Raw genomic sequence first — 18,773 nt, forward strand, 5'->3', positions numbered from 1 at the left:
CCGAAAGTGGCGTGCGCTGCAAATGAGTGACGGCACTCCAAGTGTTAAAAAAAGACATTATATTGTAAGGACAGTACAAAAAAAGTTCGTATTGTAAGGGCGTCTGGATCAAACGGCAAGGAACTAACAAAAATATAAAAACCGCTAAGTCTTGCCAAAGTTTTCCCTCTAGTACCAAACAGCACAAGATACAGATGATACAAAGTGTACAAATTTTAAATACAAATACAATACAGTGGGGGTGGGTGCGTTTGTCACTCTCCACGAGTTTTCCATGGCAGAGAAGACAAAGCTGAAGAGCATCCCTCTGTCCCTTCGCACAACGGCCACGTGCCACTACAATGTATCTGCCCAATCTGGGGCTCAGGTTAAGAATGTGCATGTGAGATTCAGAGCACCTGGCTACGAGGCTGGAGGTGCTGCAGGAAAACTGGTCCAGCTTCGCGAGGCAGTCAGTTTCTGCAAATGCTCACGGCCTTCCCCACGCGTCGCCAATGCGTCCTGCTGCACACGGCTGATTCCTGCAGGCAGCGTGGTGAGGCAAACCTGATTCGTGTCTTCCACCGCTTGTGGAGGGAGGGATTTTTTGCTTTTAAATTATGTATATATATATATGTACACAGTAATATACAGGATAAATTAAAATCTGTTAGAGATATCGGTAAAAGTTAAATACATATGATATGAACACCACTTACACATACATACAGACACGCAAAAGCCTCTATGAAAATCAGGTGCTTTCCTGCAGCTCTTTGAGAGGAGCGGAAAGCCAAACACCAAGTATGTGGCAGGAAAGAAGGGGGACCAGTCCTGTCAACACACACGTGCCTCGATCAGCTGTAACTGCTTCAAACTGGTTATCAGCCACCATCCCACAGCAGCACCGTGGCTCTTTCAACGCTGCTGGTGAAAGAGATGGGGGTCAGCAGTCTCAGAAATCGAGGTTGTCTGCTCACAAACCAAGTGCGAGATGGACAGAAGCAATCCAACTGTTTTCCTATTTGCTATCGCTCTCCATCAAAGCAGGCTGACCATGCTCTGCAAAAATCAGCAGGAAGTTCATTCTCTGAAGCCAATAAAATCTGTCGATACATCAGAGCGCTAGTGATGATTTGGGTGCAAATCCACAAGAAAAGATTAAACTGTCATCTTCAGCTTCACTTCAAATGCCAGCTGCTGACCGGCAAGCTGACGCTGACAACTTTCAGTTATTTCCTGACTGAAGAGGGGGCTTAGAAGATGGGATCAAGAGGCAAAGGCCTCTGTATCCTTGACTAGCTATCCGGCTTTCCCCTCAAGCAGATTTTAAACCGAAAAACAGAAATAGGGCTGGTGACGAAACCACTTCTATTCCTTGGTCCAAAATGTACTAACATCTCTGCCTGCCCACAGAATACTCTCAATGGGTCCAACCAAATGGTCCAACCCCCTGCTTCCAAATAAAGTTCAGCTAGAGAAGGCTGCTCCTTGTTTCTCAATGTCCTCAAGGATGGAGATTCAACAACCTCTCTGGGCTACCTGTTTCAATGACCACTCTCACAGTTACACGTTTTTCCTCATATCCAAAAGTACGTTCTCTGGCTGCTTCCCCCATGAAAGGATTTGTATTTAAGGCTAGTATCTCAAAATCTTTTTGAATTCTTTGTACAAATACTTCCATATTGGATCACATTTTATCCACTGAGAGAATACGGTTCTCTCAGCTTCACAACTTTTCATAAAATATGATCCTATGCATATAATATACATATATAAAACTTTAAAAACACTACACATGGAACCCCTGGGGAGTGCCGGTGTAACGCACATGTACACAGGTCAGTTATGCAGAAGTTGAGTAAATCTCAGGATCCTTTCTCATCAAAGTCCAGGCATGATGTAAGCGATGTTGTCTAGTGTGTTTGACTGGGAAAAAAAAATAAAAATCAAGATTTTAATGTCCCATAGTGACTCAAAATCCCCCAAAATGACACAGATGAGGGTACTAAGCACATTCCTTTGTCTTACAAGTTACCGTATCAAGAGACAACCAAAGTGACAAGTCATCATTAGACAATCACTGTTAGGCTTATTGTCACATATTTGGAAACTTAACTGAGCACAAAGGTAGCCTCAGTACTTAGAACCACCTGGAAACAAAATGCTTGAGACTTTCCTCAAGTGACCTCTTCCTAATGAACCTCACACTCTACCTTTAAAGTTGAAACAAGCCACACTGGCTATATCACATCAACCACATGGAAGATGTGGTGAAGTATTTAAGTGATCAAAGATGTATAATGTGGAAAAAAACCAACACAAATCCCTGACTTTATACTCACAAGCCCTTCAAGACATTCTGCAGTGTATAAGAGAAAAAAACCTTCTTAGTAGGGTGTCTGAAGGGAAAGAAAAGTCCCTCCAGTTTTCCCTGCAAATTTAATAGAATTCTAAGACTCAGGGTCCTTTTTTTTTACACATCAGAAAACAACACCAATCACTATATTATCTGCATGTTCTTCAAATGTAGTATTTCAGTAACCTCAGGTCTGTGGTTGGGTGGCTGAAGGCCTTAGGAATGCTTGCCTTTTAATTGCTGAAGACAGAGAACTGGATCTGTACCAAGGGTGATTCTAAAAATTTAACAATGCCACCTGCTGACCGAAAAGATGAACTGCATACTACGTGCAACACGACCACTGACAATTTTATCCCTTAAGATATCACTGTCTTTACGTACCTGACTGTAAAAATCAGAATAATTTCTTTATTATCAAGTTTTAATACCAGCTTTCAGAAGTGACAGGTAAGTGCCTTAATCCACCTGCAGCATCACTGCTCTTTGTAACAATAAATTGATCAAGTTTCCAAGATACGCACCATTAGTCATGTGGAAAAGGGGTGTAACTTGTTCTGAATGAACTTGGCTAGCAAAAAGGAGTAAAGCATAGGATGTTTTTCCATGGCTCATGATGGGAACACCCCGTTGACTCAGCTTCAGTGTAGACAGCCAGTTTGTAGGAGCTCACAGCCTAAGCTCTCAGATTTGTTCTTGTTCTCAAAATGAATCAATGATTGGGCTGTCCTGTCAGAACACGCTAATTCATATCCCATTTATGTTGTTCTCTTGTCCAGATCCCAGATTTTATTTCAGTTGCTCAGCTTCTTCAGACTACATACTTATTTTTCATTTTTGCTTTACTTTATCGCTTATTCGTGCCTCCTGCTGGAGGTACAACTTCTGATTCCTTTTATACTGCTGCCATCTTAATCCATGTCCACATCGTGCTAGTGAGGTCACAAGCTGTTGCTAAATCAGGGCTCAGTTGCAACTGTAATTTAACATGGAAAAGAACCTGCAGCTACACCGTTCCTTAAAACAGAAACTGTTTTCCTTTCCTTGGATAAGGAAACAGCTACGTGTGAAAGGCCCTACTCAGTCACATTAGGAATCTTAACAGAGATCACATGCTATTTTCTATGTTGCTAACTCAAAACAGGATGCATGAGTAATGCAAAGCAGCTGGAAGATGCTTTTTATAGTTTTAAGGAAAACTAGAACTTTCAAAAATAACGGTATGTGTACAGGTGCTTTTATTTGATTGAGATAGATTGTTTCAGTCACTAGAACAGGACCTACATGCACTGCAAACAATGGAACAAATATTAGGTCAGTTCCCAGTGGAAAAAGAAAAGAACAATAACGCAACGTTGTGCAATACCCACCAACACTGAGACCTTAAAGAATTTCAAAAAATCGTGTCAAACGTTTTTATAGAGGGATAAAAACGTTTGAAATAAAACTTTCTTAGTGCACTGAAATTGCACTCTAAGACTGATTCATCAGAAAACTCTAGCTGGGCTCTACTGAAATTAACAGGGCTAGAATGGAAATAACCACAACAAACTCACCAAAACATGCTTAGGGCAGCCGTTCAACTCAGGTAGTTGTGTGGTCAGACATGCTAATGGCCCCAGAGCACACAGGATAGAATCCAGAAGTACTGACAAACTTCCTGAAACAGCCACCATTCCCTGCAAGTAAGGAAAGAAAAACTGGATAGGGACAAGTAGTGGAAATTACGGTTCCTTCACAACTATATTGATTCTCTTTCATACACAGTATCTTCACTACTGAGCTCCCCTAGTCCACTTCCATTATTTACACAGCAACAAAACTATGCCAAACACTTCACAGAGAGACTGCTGGTTCAAAAAAAGAAAAAAAATCAAGAATTCAATAGGCAACATACTGATGTAGGAAAAAAAGCAGCGAACAGCAGACAATGTTAGAAAGTTGTCAGCTTTGTGTACAGTTTAATTCCACAGTTTATACCATGTAATTTCCTTGCCATTTTGTACCTTCTACTATATTAACTAAAGGCGAGGTTGTTTTATTACTGAAGCCTAAAGAAATGCTAAGTCTGTAAAAATGCTTTAGTTATCAATATACTTTCAAAAAAGGACATGTGTTTGTGTGTCATCCTGTAAAGGGATTGATTTTTACTCCATTTGTTCTTTTGAAGAATAACCTCAATGAGGTCATGCCAGAAACAATGCAGTAACAATTTATTTTATTGCTGTTAAAACAAAAAAAGTGAGACGAGATGACCTTGTTAGCCACAAAATTCACTGACATTTGTTATTTTAGCTAAATATGTCCTCTGCTTACAAGCTGGGCTGAATTCTAAAACTGTGTGTTTGTGCATGTGTGTGCATGTATGCAGACAATTACTACCATCTAACCTTAGGAAACCACTGGAAAATATGACATCTCCTACATTATCATATAAGTTGAAATAAGCACTGGGAGCATGATAGTACAAGAAAACAACAGGACATGCTAGAACATCTTGGAAAAGACCTTCTCTGATGTTTTTTTTTTTCTTTTTTCTAAAGGCTTGAGACAAAATAATAATCCCCCCCGTCCTGTGAGTGATTGTGTGACATCACTGAGACGCCACTGGGGACAAACTCACCTCTGTTTCCTGCAGTCTGTGTCCAATGAGGCTCAGAGATTCACCCAGCAACTGTAAGTGTGCAGCTACATCTATAGGCTCTGTCTCAGGGGCTTTGGCTGGTGAGGAAGGCAACACCACGGTGCTGGTGGGAGATTTTTTATGAGGGGAAATCGCTCCTGGTGGAGAAGCTGGAAACGCAGGATTTAAAATTCTGTATTATCTACTTTCATTCTTTTACTTAGAAGCCTATTTACTTTCTGAAGATCAAATATCAAAGGTATTAGATGCTTAAATAGTTATGTGGACCTCTGGAGAACAGAGCCTGCCTTCAGTGTCATGCAAAGCAAGTACCTCAGCTGAGTGTGATTTGAGAGGTTTGGTAAACGGAGATGCCAAACCATCAACAACAACCCTTTTTCATATTGCAGCAAGATATTCCCACTAGAACTTCCCTGATTCTTGCTTCACATTTCAACCCCTATTCAGGTATTCCTAATACCAATACCATTCTACTAACTAGACTTTTTGAAAAGTGTTGGTATCATTCTTGCTCTTGAAGAAACACTGTTGAGTGATATGACAAGTTAAATGTAAACACATCACCTTCCCTACACCAAAATAAACCCAATAAGTAGAGCAAATAAAGTGTGTCAATTACCTTTTATTTTTGGAGCCCCATCTGAAGATGACGCCTTTCTCTTCACAGTGGTGGCCTCCGCTTTATTTTGCTTGTGTTGTAGATACTGAGCTTTCTGTTTCCAGATCTTCAGTTACCACGGTATAAAAAGAGATTCATAATGTTAGATAATTCTTTTACCTGATGCCAAGACCTCAGGGCAGAGTAACATTATGTAGCCAAGTGGTGAAGCAATGCTATGAGAAGAAAATGAAAGCTTTTATGACAACATGGGCTAAATCATCCATTTTCCCACAGTTTGGGGACACGGTAATACGTTTTAAGGTATTGTGGCAATAATACCGTCGTGTTCTGACCTAAGCACCTAGGTTACAAAAATCATTTTACAAAAACATCTCACACGCACTTACCAGTTTATCCTTGTCAGGTAGCTGCTTCCACACTTCTGCCAGCTTTTTACTAAGGTCTCCGAAATCTGTTAGGAGGAAAAACAGAAATGCTCAAAATAGATTAAAGGATAAAATCATGCTGAGGACACAGGGAATTTATGTGAATTTCAATAGTGTGAAAAACTGGCATACACATTTAGAAAGCAATGTCTTTCACAAGTGGAACATCCCACACTGTCTAAAAATGATTTCCATTGTGCATTTCCTTACTGTCAGTGACACAGGAAATACAAGATCACGCATGCATACGCAGAAAAGTGACACAAAAAAGACAACTCCTTAAGTAAATGAAAGGAAGAGTAAGTAATTTCTTTATCCAGATTCACAGCTTGGTTACAATACAATGAAGCAAATCATAAAATCAATTTCCATCCTTTTTACTGCCTCAAAAATTCAGAGGTTGGTATGAAACCAAAGGTATGTCCTGTTAATTAATCAGACTGATGTATAATTAAGAAAAGCTGTTTTATTCTCTCACCTATCCCAGGGTGCTCAGATACAATATTTGTACGATATTCCTTACAGAACACTTGATAGGCGGACATGTTTTTCTTCTTTGGCTAGTCAGAAGAAAAAAGGAAACAAAGATTTTTAATTATAAAGAGACATACTCAATTTTATTAATAATTTGACATCTATCAAACACTTAAGGAAAGACACTGTGATTAGATAAAGAAGATAAAATAGCCGAGTTTTACATGTTCTGGCTGTATTTAGCAGTTTTGAAAGCAATAGGAAACGGCCAGAACCAGTTTTAATATAAGACTTATTTTGCAACAACTATTGATGCATTTCATTCCTAAGTCAAAACTTTTGCTATTCTAAATCCAGGAGCAAGGTATAATTCTGTAAACACATCTCAGTTTTAAAACTTAAAATTGAAAGAAAACCCACAACTGTCATACTATTCACAGCACCAACATGGATCTGCCAAAGCAGTTCAGTTTTTGTTCTATTTCAGCTCATGTTTTGCTCTTTCTAAGTGATTCTTACAGATCACTTCATATTTTCAGGAAAACAGACTGTAGAAGTACACTGATAACAGAGGCATAAGCAATTGTCAAGGTCTGATCAAAGAAAACTTAACACATGGAGCAGAATAGCTGAGTAAATTTGGGCTATGCCTGCCCAGTTGCTGACACAAAGCAACACTTGTCTATGTGGATGTACAAAAACTGTTTTTCCCTATACATATACGTTGAAAATAATTCAGACCGGAAATCTTAGACATACTCAAATAAATGGGTAAATAACTTCAGCCTTCCAGCTTAGAACTCAATTCCTTCTTAGAGGAACTGTCATGATGGACTAGATGACAGCCAGACCAGCCCAAAATTCTACTGGTAATAGCTAGAACCAGCTACCTTAGAAAATGATGGAGGGGTGGCATAATCTGTACCAAGTATATCAAATATAACATTTTCAATGGAGCTATATTGGTTAAAAGACTGCCAGTGTCACAAAGAAACAAATGAACAATGATAATATTCCTTTTGCTATAAACTTAAAATACAGCAGTCGAAACATTTCTGCCAAACATGCTGCGATGAAACCATCAATGCTGACATTAATCATACTTCAGTTTAACATGTCTTTGTAACACTGTGTAATTCACCAGTACCCATCACCCAATTTCTATTTCCCCTCCAGATTTTCCTTACTTTTTCTCTGTCCCTTTCTCTTTCTCTTTCCTTCTCTTTTTCTTTTTCTCTTTCTCTTTCTCGTTCCTTTTCTTTTTCCTTTTCTCTTTCCTTCTCTTTTTCTTTTTCTCTTTCTCTTTCCTTTTCCTTTTCTCTTTCTTTCTCTTTTTCTCTTTCCTTTTCTTTTTCTTTTTCTCTTTCTTTTTCCTTTTCTCTTTCCTTCTCTTTTTCTCTTTCCTTCTCCTTTTCTCTTTCCTTCTCCTTTTCTCTTTCCTTTTCCTTTTCCCATTTCTCAGCTTTTTCTTTCTCCTTTTCTTCCCTTTTCCTCCTCTTCTCATTTTGTCCATCTGAGTGAAAAACAGTAGGATGAGGTGGAGGAAGAACATAGGGAGTGCTGGGAGGAGGTGGTGGTGATACTGTCATTTCCGTTACTGCCACTGAAGAGTGCCCAGAACTCTTTTTAGACTTAGAGTGCTTCTTCTCTCTGTGTCTCTCCTTGTCTTTTTTTTTCTTACTTTTTTTTGACTTCTTCTTCTTCTTGATTTCCCGGTAGGAGTCATCTATCACTAGCTCACCGGCCTCCAGTTCCCCACCAGAAGAGGATCCCGATTCTGGCGGTGCCTCCACACCTGAAATCTCATACTCACTCCCATGGCTTTCTGAAAAAACAGATGTGTCAGCACCAAAACTCTCAGAAGAGGGATGTGAGTCTGGAGGTTTATGCTTCTTCCGTGATGATTTCAGGAAGCTATGCAGTTCATGACTCAGATGGAATGACCCTTGCTCATCTCGAGCTGATTTCTTTGAAGACTTTTTTGAGAAAGAATCATCATCTGTTGCACTGCTTTTCTCTTTTGGTGAAAGGATAAGCTTCATCTTCAAGCCATCAGGCTCACGAAGAGTAAGCGTCTCTGTGTTCACGTAAAGAGGTTTCATTTTTTTAGTTTTGTGGAAGCTGCTATCATCCACTGAGTGCTCCGCACTGCTCCCACTCATCTTCTTCTTGTGGTGCTCCTTCCTGCTTTCAGAATGTCCAGAGGAAGAATAAGATGATTTTCCAGAGGTCTTCTTTGAAGACTTGGAGCTTGTGGCCAAAGGTGTGGTGATAGCCTTGAGTAGATCCATGTTTTTGTCAGTGGAGGATGGGCTAGAAACTGCTTTTTTCTTCTTCTTTGATGGTAGATCCAAAGATGAAGGACCTGAAAAAGGTCAAGAGAGATGCTCATCAAGACAATTCTCTTAAAGACAGCATTACAAAACCAAAAGTGAAGTGGGAATCCTGCAATACTTATTACTACAGCTGACTGATTTTCATCTTGGCTGAAGGAAGTCTCTAAAATTTGCAGTCAGCTCAGTGCATCCTTACAGATATCAGGAGCAGTAACACTAGAGCTGGTCAATCTATTTAATGAAGAAAGACAGACTGAGAAAGTTCTTCCATTTCAACAAAATTTGTATTCTATAATAAACCAGCATATTTTGACGAAAATATATCTTACTGAGCCTGTAGTATTACAAGCTTGTAACATCACTTTTAGCTCTGGAGAGACCAATGAATTGAAAGCATAAGTCTTTTCATTCTGAAAACAGACTTTTGACTAATTTCAGCTTGTAAAGATATTCCAAAGACGTGGCTTTCTTTTTGCATTGGGAAAAAAGTAAATCTTACGCCTGTTAAGCTTTTATGAACAGAATTGTCATTTTCTGGGCAGCTTTTTCATTGTGAGAATAGTGCTTCTGTATTCAATCTGAACCCAAAAGCAATCACATTGTATTCTGACACATTCTATTTTTATAAATTCAGATAAATTAATTAGTACTATCTGCAAGTAAGACTACAGCTTGTAATGCAATAAGGAAAAAAAGAATGCAAATGACAAAAAGGAAGGCATGAGTTAGAAATCTACAACTTGTCAGTGAAAAGATGAGTGGAAGATCTCTGCTCCAACAACAGCAACTTGTTAAGCTAAACTCTGAAAACATCATTTCCTGATCTTTTGCTGTTTGATGTAGCAGAAACCTGATCATTCAGGTATCTGATTACTTGTCATAAGACCAGCTGGTGCACTTTCCCCCTGATAAAGCCTTAACCACAAAGTTTGATGACACTGGTTTAACAGCATCCTTTCTTCAAAGTCATTATTCCTTAGCCCCTTCCCTTGTCTGATTGCTGTCTTACCCCTGGAGCAGAACTCATCGGAGGAATGCTTCCTCTTCTTTTTGTGATGTTCCGTCCCTGGAAAGAGGTCGCTGTCCTAGAATAAGAAGAAAAAAAAGCTGACAAACAGATGGACATAACATGAGATTCATGTAGACTGCTGACATAGATAACTTGTGGGAGGCATAAAGAGATACTTGTACTACTATAACGCCAAGTAAGCCTATGTATGAACCAGTATTCTTATTCTAGGTGCTAAATCAGCAAAGAAAACATGGTATGTCATCAAGAGCCCATAGTGTAAATTTAAGGTAAAAGGCAAAAAGCATGGTACAGATACATGAGAGAACAAAAAAATGCAGTCTTAGAATAGTTTTAGCACATCAGCCAACTAAGAGGCATCAAACTTTCTGTGGAAATTGCAGTGCAACAGGACCATAAGGATACTGAAATACAAATCTCCATTGGGAGACCTCCTCCAGTGAAAGAATTAATGCAGGAGACTACTTGAAAAAGTACGTTTGAGAATGTTAAGAAACAGACTATGAAAGACAGCACTTGGACATCAGCTGATGATTTGTTAAAAGACTGACATCCACTTCTTAATCAAGCCAAGAAATAACTAAGTGTGCACAGGCTGTCTGAAAATGAAGGTGAGCAGTACATATTTAATATGCTGAAGAAGATAAAAGAAGAGAAGGGAGGAACAGAGAGGTGACAATCAAAATGATGGGCCAGAAAATGGACCTTAGTAGCTCATGTCACCCAATTATTACATATCTCTTGACCAATTTATGGTCTAAAAATGAAGCTTCTCTATAGAATTTCATCTACGTGGCAGATGATTTCCATTTTTAAACTAGAACTTCTTTTCCAGATTTGAAAATGTTAAAAAATAATCACAAGTAGTCATCTTTGAGCTAACAGCAGAAACTTCAATTCCAAGAGGAAAGTTTTGAAGAAACTTAAGCTGTTGCTACATGATTTCTGAGTTAAGGCCCCAAGGAAACAGTTAGGGCAAATTCATACTTCTCAAGAGCTATCGTTACAGGCTGTCTGCAGAATTAGGAAGACAACAGTGCATCAATTCACATTCTATTCATACTTTGCTGCCTATTTATGCAAATATAAATTCTAAAAATCTTTCCTTTTGTGTAAAAAGTCATTCATACTATCTCAGAATTTGCAGGGCTGTACATCAAGACTAGGACAAGATACTACTGCCCTATTTTCTGAGGTAAAAGAAAATCAGAATCAGTTGTAATTGGGACTGACCCCCTCAATTTACCCAGCAAATCTACCGAACAATTCAGGAGATGATTAACTGCTCTTGCTTTCTTCTACAGGAATTTTTCTACACGAAAGGACTTTTAAGCAACTCATCCCATCCTCTATCAAGCTTTATACGCTTTCTTACACTTTCAATGTTTTCTCTGAGGGCTTTCTGACCTGAGTTGTTATCCTCTCGTCCTCTTGCACAAGATCCTTGTAATATCGCTTTTTCTCTCGATGTGTCCTGATGTCATCAGCACTTCGGTCACTCTCTAGGAATTCTAAGATTCATGTGAAACGAGAAAAGAAAAAAAAGTGAGATACCATGTTAAGGGACAATAGACACATGGACTATATACAAAATAAGACAGCAGTGGACGTTGGCACAGAATGATGCACAAAACCCAGCAAGCACTAGGGACTAAGAGATAACATTCTGTACTCTCTGACATGGGACAGGGTTCAGTGCTCTAATATTATAACACATGTTCCCAAGATTTCATTTCTAATCCTTGTAGATTCCTTTCTGAAGACGATTGCACTTAGAAACGTTACCATGACTAGCCATAGCCCTGGCCTCCAGTTTCATTGACCTGGCTGGGAGAAGAAAGGCTGCAGTGGCAGAGTTCCCAATCGTGGTGTTTGCTCTAGGAAGTACCACCCGTTTCTCTAATCCCATTACTTTCCATCTGGAAGTCAAGGGCTTGGGATCCTGCAGAAACTTGTCCAGATTACATTTAAGGGTTAATACCCTTCAACGCTCCACAGGAGACTGACTTCCTTTCCCACTCTCTGACTCCATTGCCTGGCAAGGGCTGCAGAGGGTACCCTTTTTCTTGGCTACTCCTTCTGAGATTATGAAGCAGTCATACCTTCTTTCTTCTTGGAGTCATCATAAGCCATGGTGGTCCTGCAGGAGCCTGAGAATATGTTGCCACGTCTGGGCTCCTTCCCCTGTTCCCATCTACAGGAAAAGTTCTGAGAAACAGAGAATGAAAATAACCCTCCCATAAGGAAGAATCACGATGTAAAATGGGAAACACCCCCTGAACAAAATGTAGATTCTCTGGAAGACAGTGGGAAAGGAAAGTCTTCCTCCTCGCTCATTGTTCAAGTGTGACAGAATTTTTTTTAAAATAAGATGGAGATTTTATTTCTTGCTACTTTTAAAAATGTAACAAGATCACCTCTTCCTTGTAAAATCTCCATGTCACTTAAATAATTCATCCACAGAAACGAAGGGAGAATATAGCTGTTTGATGTCACAAAAAAAACTGTACCTGAACTTGTATTAAAGACATGCTTTGACAGAAACCACTGTAGCAAAGAGTGAGATACTTAAAGCGAAATAACAAATTCTTGAATTTCAGAGGAAGTGAAGGAAAAGACAAAAACAGGCAGGAATCATTGCGCTTTATAAGGACTGTTTTGACTCTTTTGAGCTTAAGGGTTGCATATTTTGTAGTGAAGGTGTACATCTTGCTGATGAGTTTCCTGACACTACCACTGCAGCCATTCTGAATGTCAGCCTGGGAAAGGAAACAGAGGAAAGTGTTCCTTTTTGCTAGGACTTCTGCAGCACTCTTCCCCCTGGCAGCTTCCAAATTTCAGGTCTCTTCTGAGTCATTCTATTCTACAGCTGCTAGCATACAGGAGGACAGCACCGCTATGCAATAGCTGCGCTTTGGTTCTCTGAGGAAACTGGTTTTGTTTTTCAAAAGTAAGGTAAGCAAATGGCTTAACGTGAAAAGATGACCTCTTCTCATAAGCGATTAAACCAATAGCACTTAAATGATTTTTTATTGTTGTTAGTGTGTGAATGCTCAGCCACAGAGATGGTGCAGTTTGCTCTTTCTAGCTGTCACAGTCATGGAACCACATTGAAGTTACACTGAGATCAGGGAAGTTGTGATACATCTCTGTGTATACATTGATTTACCAAACAAATAGCTGAGAACGTACACAGTATTCATCTTATTGTGGTTACTTATGTGAAAGAACAAAGTTGCAACTAATTCAAGCTAAAGGATACACAAATGTTTCTGTTGAAGTTGGTGAGAATTCAAGAGAATACAAGTTTTGGGAAACCTCTCTACTCGAGATGTTTTTGATCAGTATTCTGACAACCACACATTGCTAGTAAACACTGCAATTTGTAGGCAGAATTTATGCATGCACCCAACAGCACAGTGCTTCACAAGCACCTTGCCACTTGTGGGCTGACAATCTTAAAGGAGATCTTGCAAACACCTCTTGATGCTTAGCTCTCTGTGGTCTGATGGACTTCAGCAGGAGCACACACAGCACTGAAACACTGTGCTCAGGGCCTACTCTAAATATTGAGAGCGGTAAGGCCCTGGAACAGGCTCCCCAGGGCAGTGGTCAGGCCCCAAGCTGCCTGAGTTCAAGGAGTGTTCACACAGTGCTCTCAGACAGTGTGATTCTGGGTAGTCTAGTGTGGAGCTGGGACTCAATGATCCCTGTGGGTCCCTTCCAACTTGGGATGTTCAGTGATAAATATTGCTCAGCAAAACAAAGCTGCTGACAGTCATTCGTGAAGAGATGACTTGGAGAACGTGTGGGCAACGCGCTCAGATGCAGAGTTTGAGTTTTGGGTGGTCCAGTGTGGAGCCAGGGGTTGGACTCGATGGTCCTTATGGGTCCCTTTGTGACACTATGACAGCAGTAGGCACAGCTTCTACTCTCTTTTTGAAACTTAGGCAAGCTGTCTGTCGGGTATATTTGCTGGTAGATAACACCCAAAGGAACTTAGGACCTAAACCCTGCACATACAGAACATAGCCTGAACTTATATTGCACTACAAATGCCCATTAGGTTCCGCTGTTCCAACGCTGAGGAAGCACTGGGAGCAGGGCTCTCCTCGTGCCCCCGTTCCCTCACTCCCCCGGCTGCAGGACAGAGGCCCTGTGTGCTCTCCTGGGGGACTGTCGTGTTTCGGTCCTCCCGGGGAGCACCGGCTCCCTCGCCTCACTTCCCGCCGCCGTTCCCAAAGCCTGACGCGAGCCCAGGCCCGCAGCCGCCGCCGCCGCCACCCCACGGCCCGGGCTCGGGCTCAAGCCCCAGCCCCGCCGCCTCCGTTTAAAGCGGGCTCAGCCACCCCGCTCGCTAGCTCCCGCCCGCCCGCTCGCTCTCTCACCCGAGCGGGCCTCGGCCTCACTCCAGCCCGCGGCTCCGCCCCTGCAGCAGGCCTGGGCGTGCCCCCGAGGCGGCGAGCGCTGTCGGCCTGCGGTGCCGAACGGAGGGAGGGGAAGGGAGGAGGCGCACGGCCGCCTCACTCCGCGCCGCCGCTTCGCGCCGCGCTGCCGCTCGCCGCCGCCATCTTGGAGAAGGAGACAAGGGACAGCCGCCCGGCGCCAGGGGCTGCCAGCCGAGCGCAGAGTTGCCTCCAACGCGGAGCGGGGGCGGGGCAGGAGGCGGTGTGCGGGAGTGCCGAGCGCATCGATGGGCGGGCAGGCGGGGAGAGCCATGCGGTAAAGCTCGGGCACAACGTAGAGTCGCACAGGTTGGAAAAGAAATCTAAGATCGCCTAGTCCGACCGTCAGCCCATCCCCACCATGCCGACTAATCGTGTCCCTCAGTGCCACATCCACACGGTTCTGGAACACTTCCAGGGATGGTGACTCCCCCACCTCCCCGGGCAGCCTGTTCCAGGGCAGCACCACTCTTTTGGAGAATAAATTGTTTCTGATATCCAACCCGAACCTGTCCTGAGGAATCACGGCACCGCTTCCCCACTCACCATGGCTTTTTAAGAGACGAGGCCTAGAGCTGGCTGCGTGTGCAGGGCATGTTGGTTTTGGGCTGGTCGTGCCTTCTGCAGTGGATCTATAGGAAAGAGTGAAATCCTGTTACTAAGCAGTCACAGAGCCAGCACTTGTGTGCGATTAGTCAGCCACATCTCCTCTGAGCCTGTCTGATTGCCTGAGGAATCGACCAGATGCGCTCCACAGGTGCAGATGGAGTTAGGCCCTCTGGCTGCTCTGAGAGCAGCGTGTCTGACCAGCACGCACAGGGCTCCTTACTGGGAAGGCATCGTGCTCCGGCCATACCCTGTTACTCAACTGACCAAAGGTGGCAGCTACCCCCACCATCTTCTAAAAAGCTCATTCAGTACTGCAAGGGATTCAAGAGATGTAAAAAAAAAAAAGGTTTGAGAAACTGCCTGGTCAGAAAAGATAAGCCTTTTTTTTTTTTTTTTTCACCAGGTTACCCTTTCTTCGCTCCGACTGCTCGGAAGGTCCCTGTTCAACAAACCTCAATTGACTCTTAGCTTAAATCCTATCATCTCTACTGAAGCAGGACTCTTCCTTTTATTTAGATGCCAGCAGATACTGACGCGACTGTCAGAGACCGCTGTCAGTCACATGCTGCCTGCAGACCACAGTCCCCAGCCATTCCTGAGGTTAAACCTATCCCATCATGGAAATGCTGCTTCCCCAGTGCTTACACATCTGCCTTCTGGTCTTGCTGATGGTTTTGTGACCTAATGAATACAGAACACCATTTCTGCATTACAGTAGGGCTTAGAGGAATTAGAAGGGAAGAGGGGACTATGTCTGCTACACTACATGAACATATAGTGTGATCTGTACTGCTGATGGTAATAAAGTTACTCAACCATGATGCACAGATCAGTGTCTGCAAGTGCAGCCACTGTAGCATCACTGAATGAAACCCACCAGCTCTTAGGGTAAGCACAAGAGCTGTGCAGAGGTTGCCATGCATGTACACATGCATGTCTGCTGCAGACAAAACTCTCTAAAAGCAATCCTTGCTCTCCAGCCCATGACCCAGAGAGGAATTGCGGACTTGGACATGTCAGCCTAGAGGGAACAGCAGCAAGTCAGAATAAGACATTAGAATGGCTGGGAGAGGCTAGGTGCAGCCTAGACGAACAGAGATTGCTTTGAAAATCAAAAGCCTAAATTACCCTGGTATTTGATGATGACAAGTATTTGATAATGATAGCTAGTAAATGTGCAGGGAAGGTATGTTTAATATCATGCACCACGGAATGAGAAAGGATTCAAGCTCCCCTACAGCTTAATGTTTTCAGTGCTGGATGGTTCAGAGGTATTAGAATGTGATGGTGATTGCTTGTGGAGAAGAGAGAATGGATTTGTAGATGAATTTGCAAAAATAAGCATATAGCAGGATACTTGCACATAAAGCTACTGAAGCACCAATCATTCATATTTCCCTTGGTGAGATCTACATATATGCCTTTCCTCTCACTGAAAATAATAGTAGTAGTAGTAGTAGTAGTAAATGTAATAGTAATAACAACAACAACATGTAGTTCTTCCTACTGCACTTCTCATCAGTGCAGAAATGTACAGAAAAGCTCATTTCAATCATTCCCATTTTTCTGAGCTAATAAAAGGAGCCAGCCAACACAAACCACTAGCATTTACTGGCTGCTTTTAAACCATTTAACCTTTCCCTGTAATACAAAATCTAGATATCCTTTCAGAGTGTACACCTGGACTATACGGGTCAGGTGGGGAAATGTAGGATGCTGACAGCAAATTCAAGAGTTGCAACTGCTTCAAATCCTTCACACTTGACAGATTTTCTTTGTTTCTTTGTACCCTTGAATTGGAAAGGTCGTAGTGAGGGAATCAGAAAAGCAGAGAGTCTCCACAGTTTTTAAGACGTGATGTGCAGCATTACTCAATCTCAGACTAGTTTGAGAATATTCCTAATTGCTTTTACTCAGAGTGTCTTGCATTCTTTTGCCTACATGCCAGGGAGACAAACTGCTAAAAGAGTACACGGTGTGTTCCCTCAGGTGTCTCCTTGGCAATGAGATGCATATTGTATGAAGAGCTCTTGCCAATGCAGAGCATTTTGGATGTGCATGTACTTCCTTATGCTTGATGTGAGATTAGTTGTGTGCTAGGGATTACTGCCCGTTAAGCCGTACAACCGAGTGGTCGTGCTTTTCCCACATTATATCCACCATCTGTTCCTGTCTGTCTATTTGCTGCCTGCACTGAGGTGCAAGTTTCCAGATTCAGTAGCCCTCTTCTTGTTCTGTGCTTTTTTAGTACTTAGCCCACTGACTCTCAAGTGCAATGGGTACAAAAGGAGTGAACAGTAAAATGAGCATAAACCCACAGCCACGTTATGTACAAAATTAAATGCAGCACTCAGAGCTGCATGAACAATTATCAGTTCTCTGTCATAGTTTGAAACTCCAAAACCTTTTTTCAGTCCTGTCCCATTTTTCTGTATTTTTTTTCCTACATTCCAAAATCATTTGACATTAACTGGATTTAATCCAGACCTGGATTAAAACCCTAATCTCTGCCTAGGCATGAAAAAAGTGTTTTGCTTTGCACAGGCATTCTACTCTTCCCTGTGCACATTTTAAAACCTGTATGTTGCCAGCTGTCAAACTTCCCTTAAGAAGGGGAGAAGTAATGCATTTGAGAAATAAACACATTTTAAAAGGTTATGGAAATTCTTATGGATGAAGTGACTACAATGTTGCTGTGGACTTCAGGTAAAATAAACACTGGGTGCCAATTACCTCAGCTGCATAATTTCCTTAGTCTGATATATAAGGAAGGCAATCGAGCACTGTTTGAGTATAGACTTGCTTCTCTAGAGATGGGAAACTTCAACAGATTTGTTATCTGCGTTGTTTCAGTATTGGGGATTGACTTAAATTACTTCCCATTTGTCTCCAGTTTCTGCAGGAAGCATTCATTTCCTTACTTCTTCAGCTGGGAATATAGTCATTAACAAAGCCACAAGGGTGCGTGCAGTCATTTGTAACATCAGCACAACAGCCCAAATATCCCCTAGAGCCACAGCATCTGTCACAATGGACACACACCTTCTCCTGCTGCTCCTATTCATATGCTGAGAGAGATGGAAAGGCAACATCCTCCTCCATCTGGTGGGGAAACAAACTATGCATTACAATGGGAACAGTGGAGTCCAGACAGGAAGAGTGTGCTCCAGGCCCCAAGTCATATCAATCACAAACTCAAATGTCCCACCAGCCATGCATTTGTGCACAACCTCAGTGACACTAGTGCAGAAATACCTCTTAATGGCCACAGGCAACATGCTGAGGGGACCTGCATTTGATGCCTGCTGGAGGGAAAGACAACCCTATTCTCTTCAAATAATATTGGTGATTCATGGCTATTTCTATGAAAGTAGGCTGCCTATTGATTCTGCCTCTGGCTAGAGGTATTGTAGCTATTGTAGGAGATGAGAATTTTTGGGAAGAGCAGAAGACTTCACTGCACCCTGAAAAGCTATGAAGTCCTTGAAGGTTTTCAAGAAATGTGTGGGTGGAGCACTGAGGGACATGGTTTAGTGAGCATGGTTGAATGGTTGGACTAGATAATCTTAGTGGTCTCTTCCAACCTTAATGATTCTATTCTACAAAAGTGGCAGTGGAATGTGCAGAGAGAGGCTATCAACAGGACAGTGCTGCCCACACAACTCATGGGTTGCCAGCTGAAGCTATCCAAGTCTTGTGGCTGTGGTGTGCCATCATCTGCAGAACTACTGCAAAGATATGAGCAAGAGGCAAAATGTGGAAAGGGCTCCGGACTCCAAAAGTGTGGAGGCATGGAAAAAGTGTCCTGTCCATCCCTGTGCTCTGCAGAATGGTACATGTGAGGAGAAGA

The 18,773-nt window shown here is 42.1% G+C and overlaps 1 protein-coding gene across 1 annotated transcript; it reads right to left on the bottom strand.

Moving 5' to 3' along the window:
* On the bottom strand, positions 43-14,390 carry HMGXB4 (HMG-box containing 4). The gene is made up of 11 exons (XM_021386306.1): positions 14,258-14,390; positions 11,972-12,077; positions 11,277-11,380; positions 9,849-9,924; positions 7,951-8,868; positions 6,508-6,591; positions 5,991-6,055; positions 5,602-5,707; positions 4,962-5,131; positions 3,895-4,017; positions 43-1,908 (listed from the first exon to the last, which is right to left on the bottom strand). Exons 2-11 carry the CDS (start codon positions 12,000-12,002, stop codon positions 1,864-1,866), a joined length of 1,722 nt encoding a protein of 573 aa, XP_021241981.1. The 5' UTR covers positions 12,003-12,077; positions 14,258-14,390; the 3' UTR covers positions 43-1,863.

Source organism: Numida meleagris, chromosome 1 (genome assembly GCF_002078875.1).
Source record: "Numida meleagris isolate 19003 breed g44 Domestic line chromosome 1, NumMel1.0, whole genome shotgun sequence".
In the NCBI taxonomy this organism is placed as follows: Eukaryota; Metazoa; Chordata; class Aves; order Galliformes; family Numididae; genus Numida; species Numida meleagris.

Coding starts and splice junctions, on each gene's coding strand:
- HMGXB4 (XM_021386306.1), bottom strand. CDS start 12,002: ATGGCTTATGATGACTCCAAGAAGAAAGAAG. Junction 9,925..11,276: donor ACGAGAGGATAACAACTCAG/GTCAGAAAGCCC, acceptor TTCTTATTCTAG/GACAGCGACCTCTTTCCAGG. Junction 4,018..4,961: donor ACAGACTGCAGGAAACAGAG/GTGAGTTTGTCC, acceptor CCTTACTTGCAG/GGAATGGTGGCTGTTTCAGG.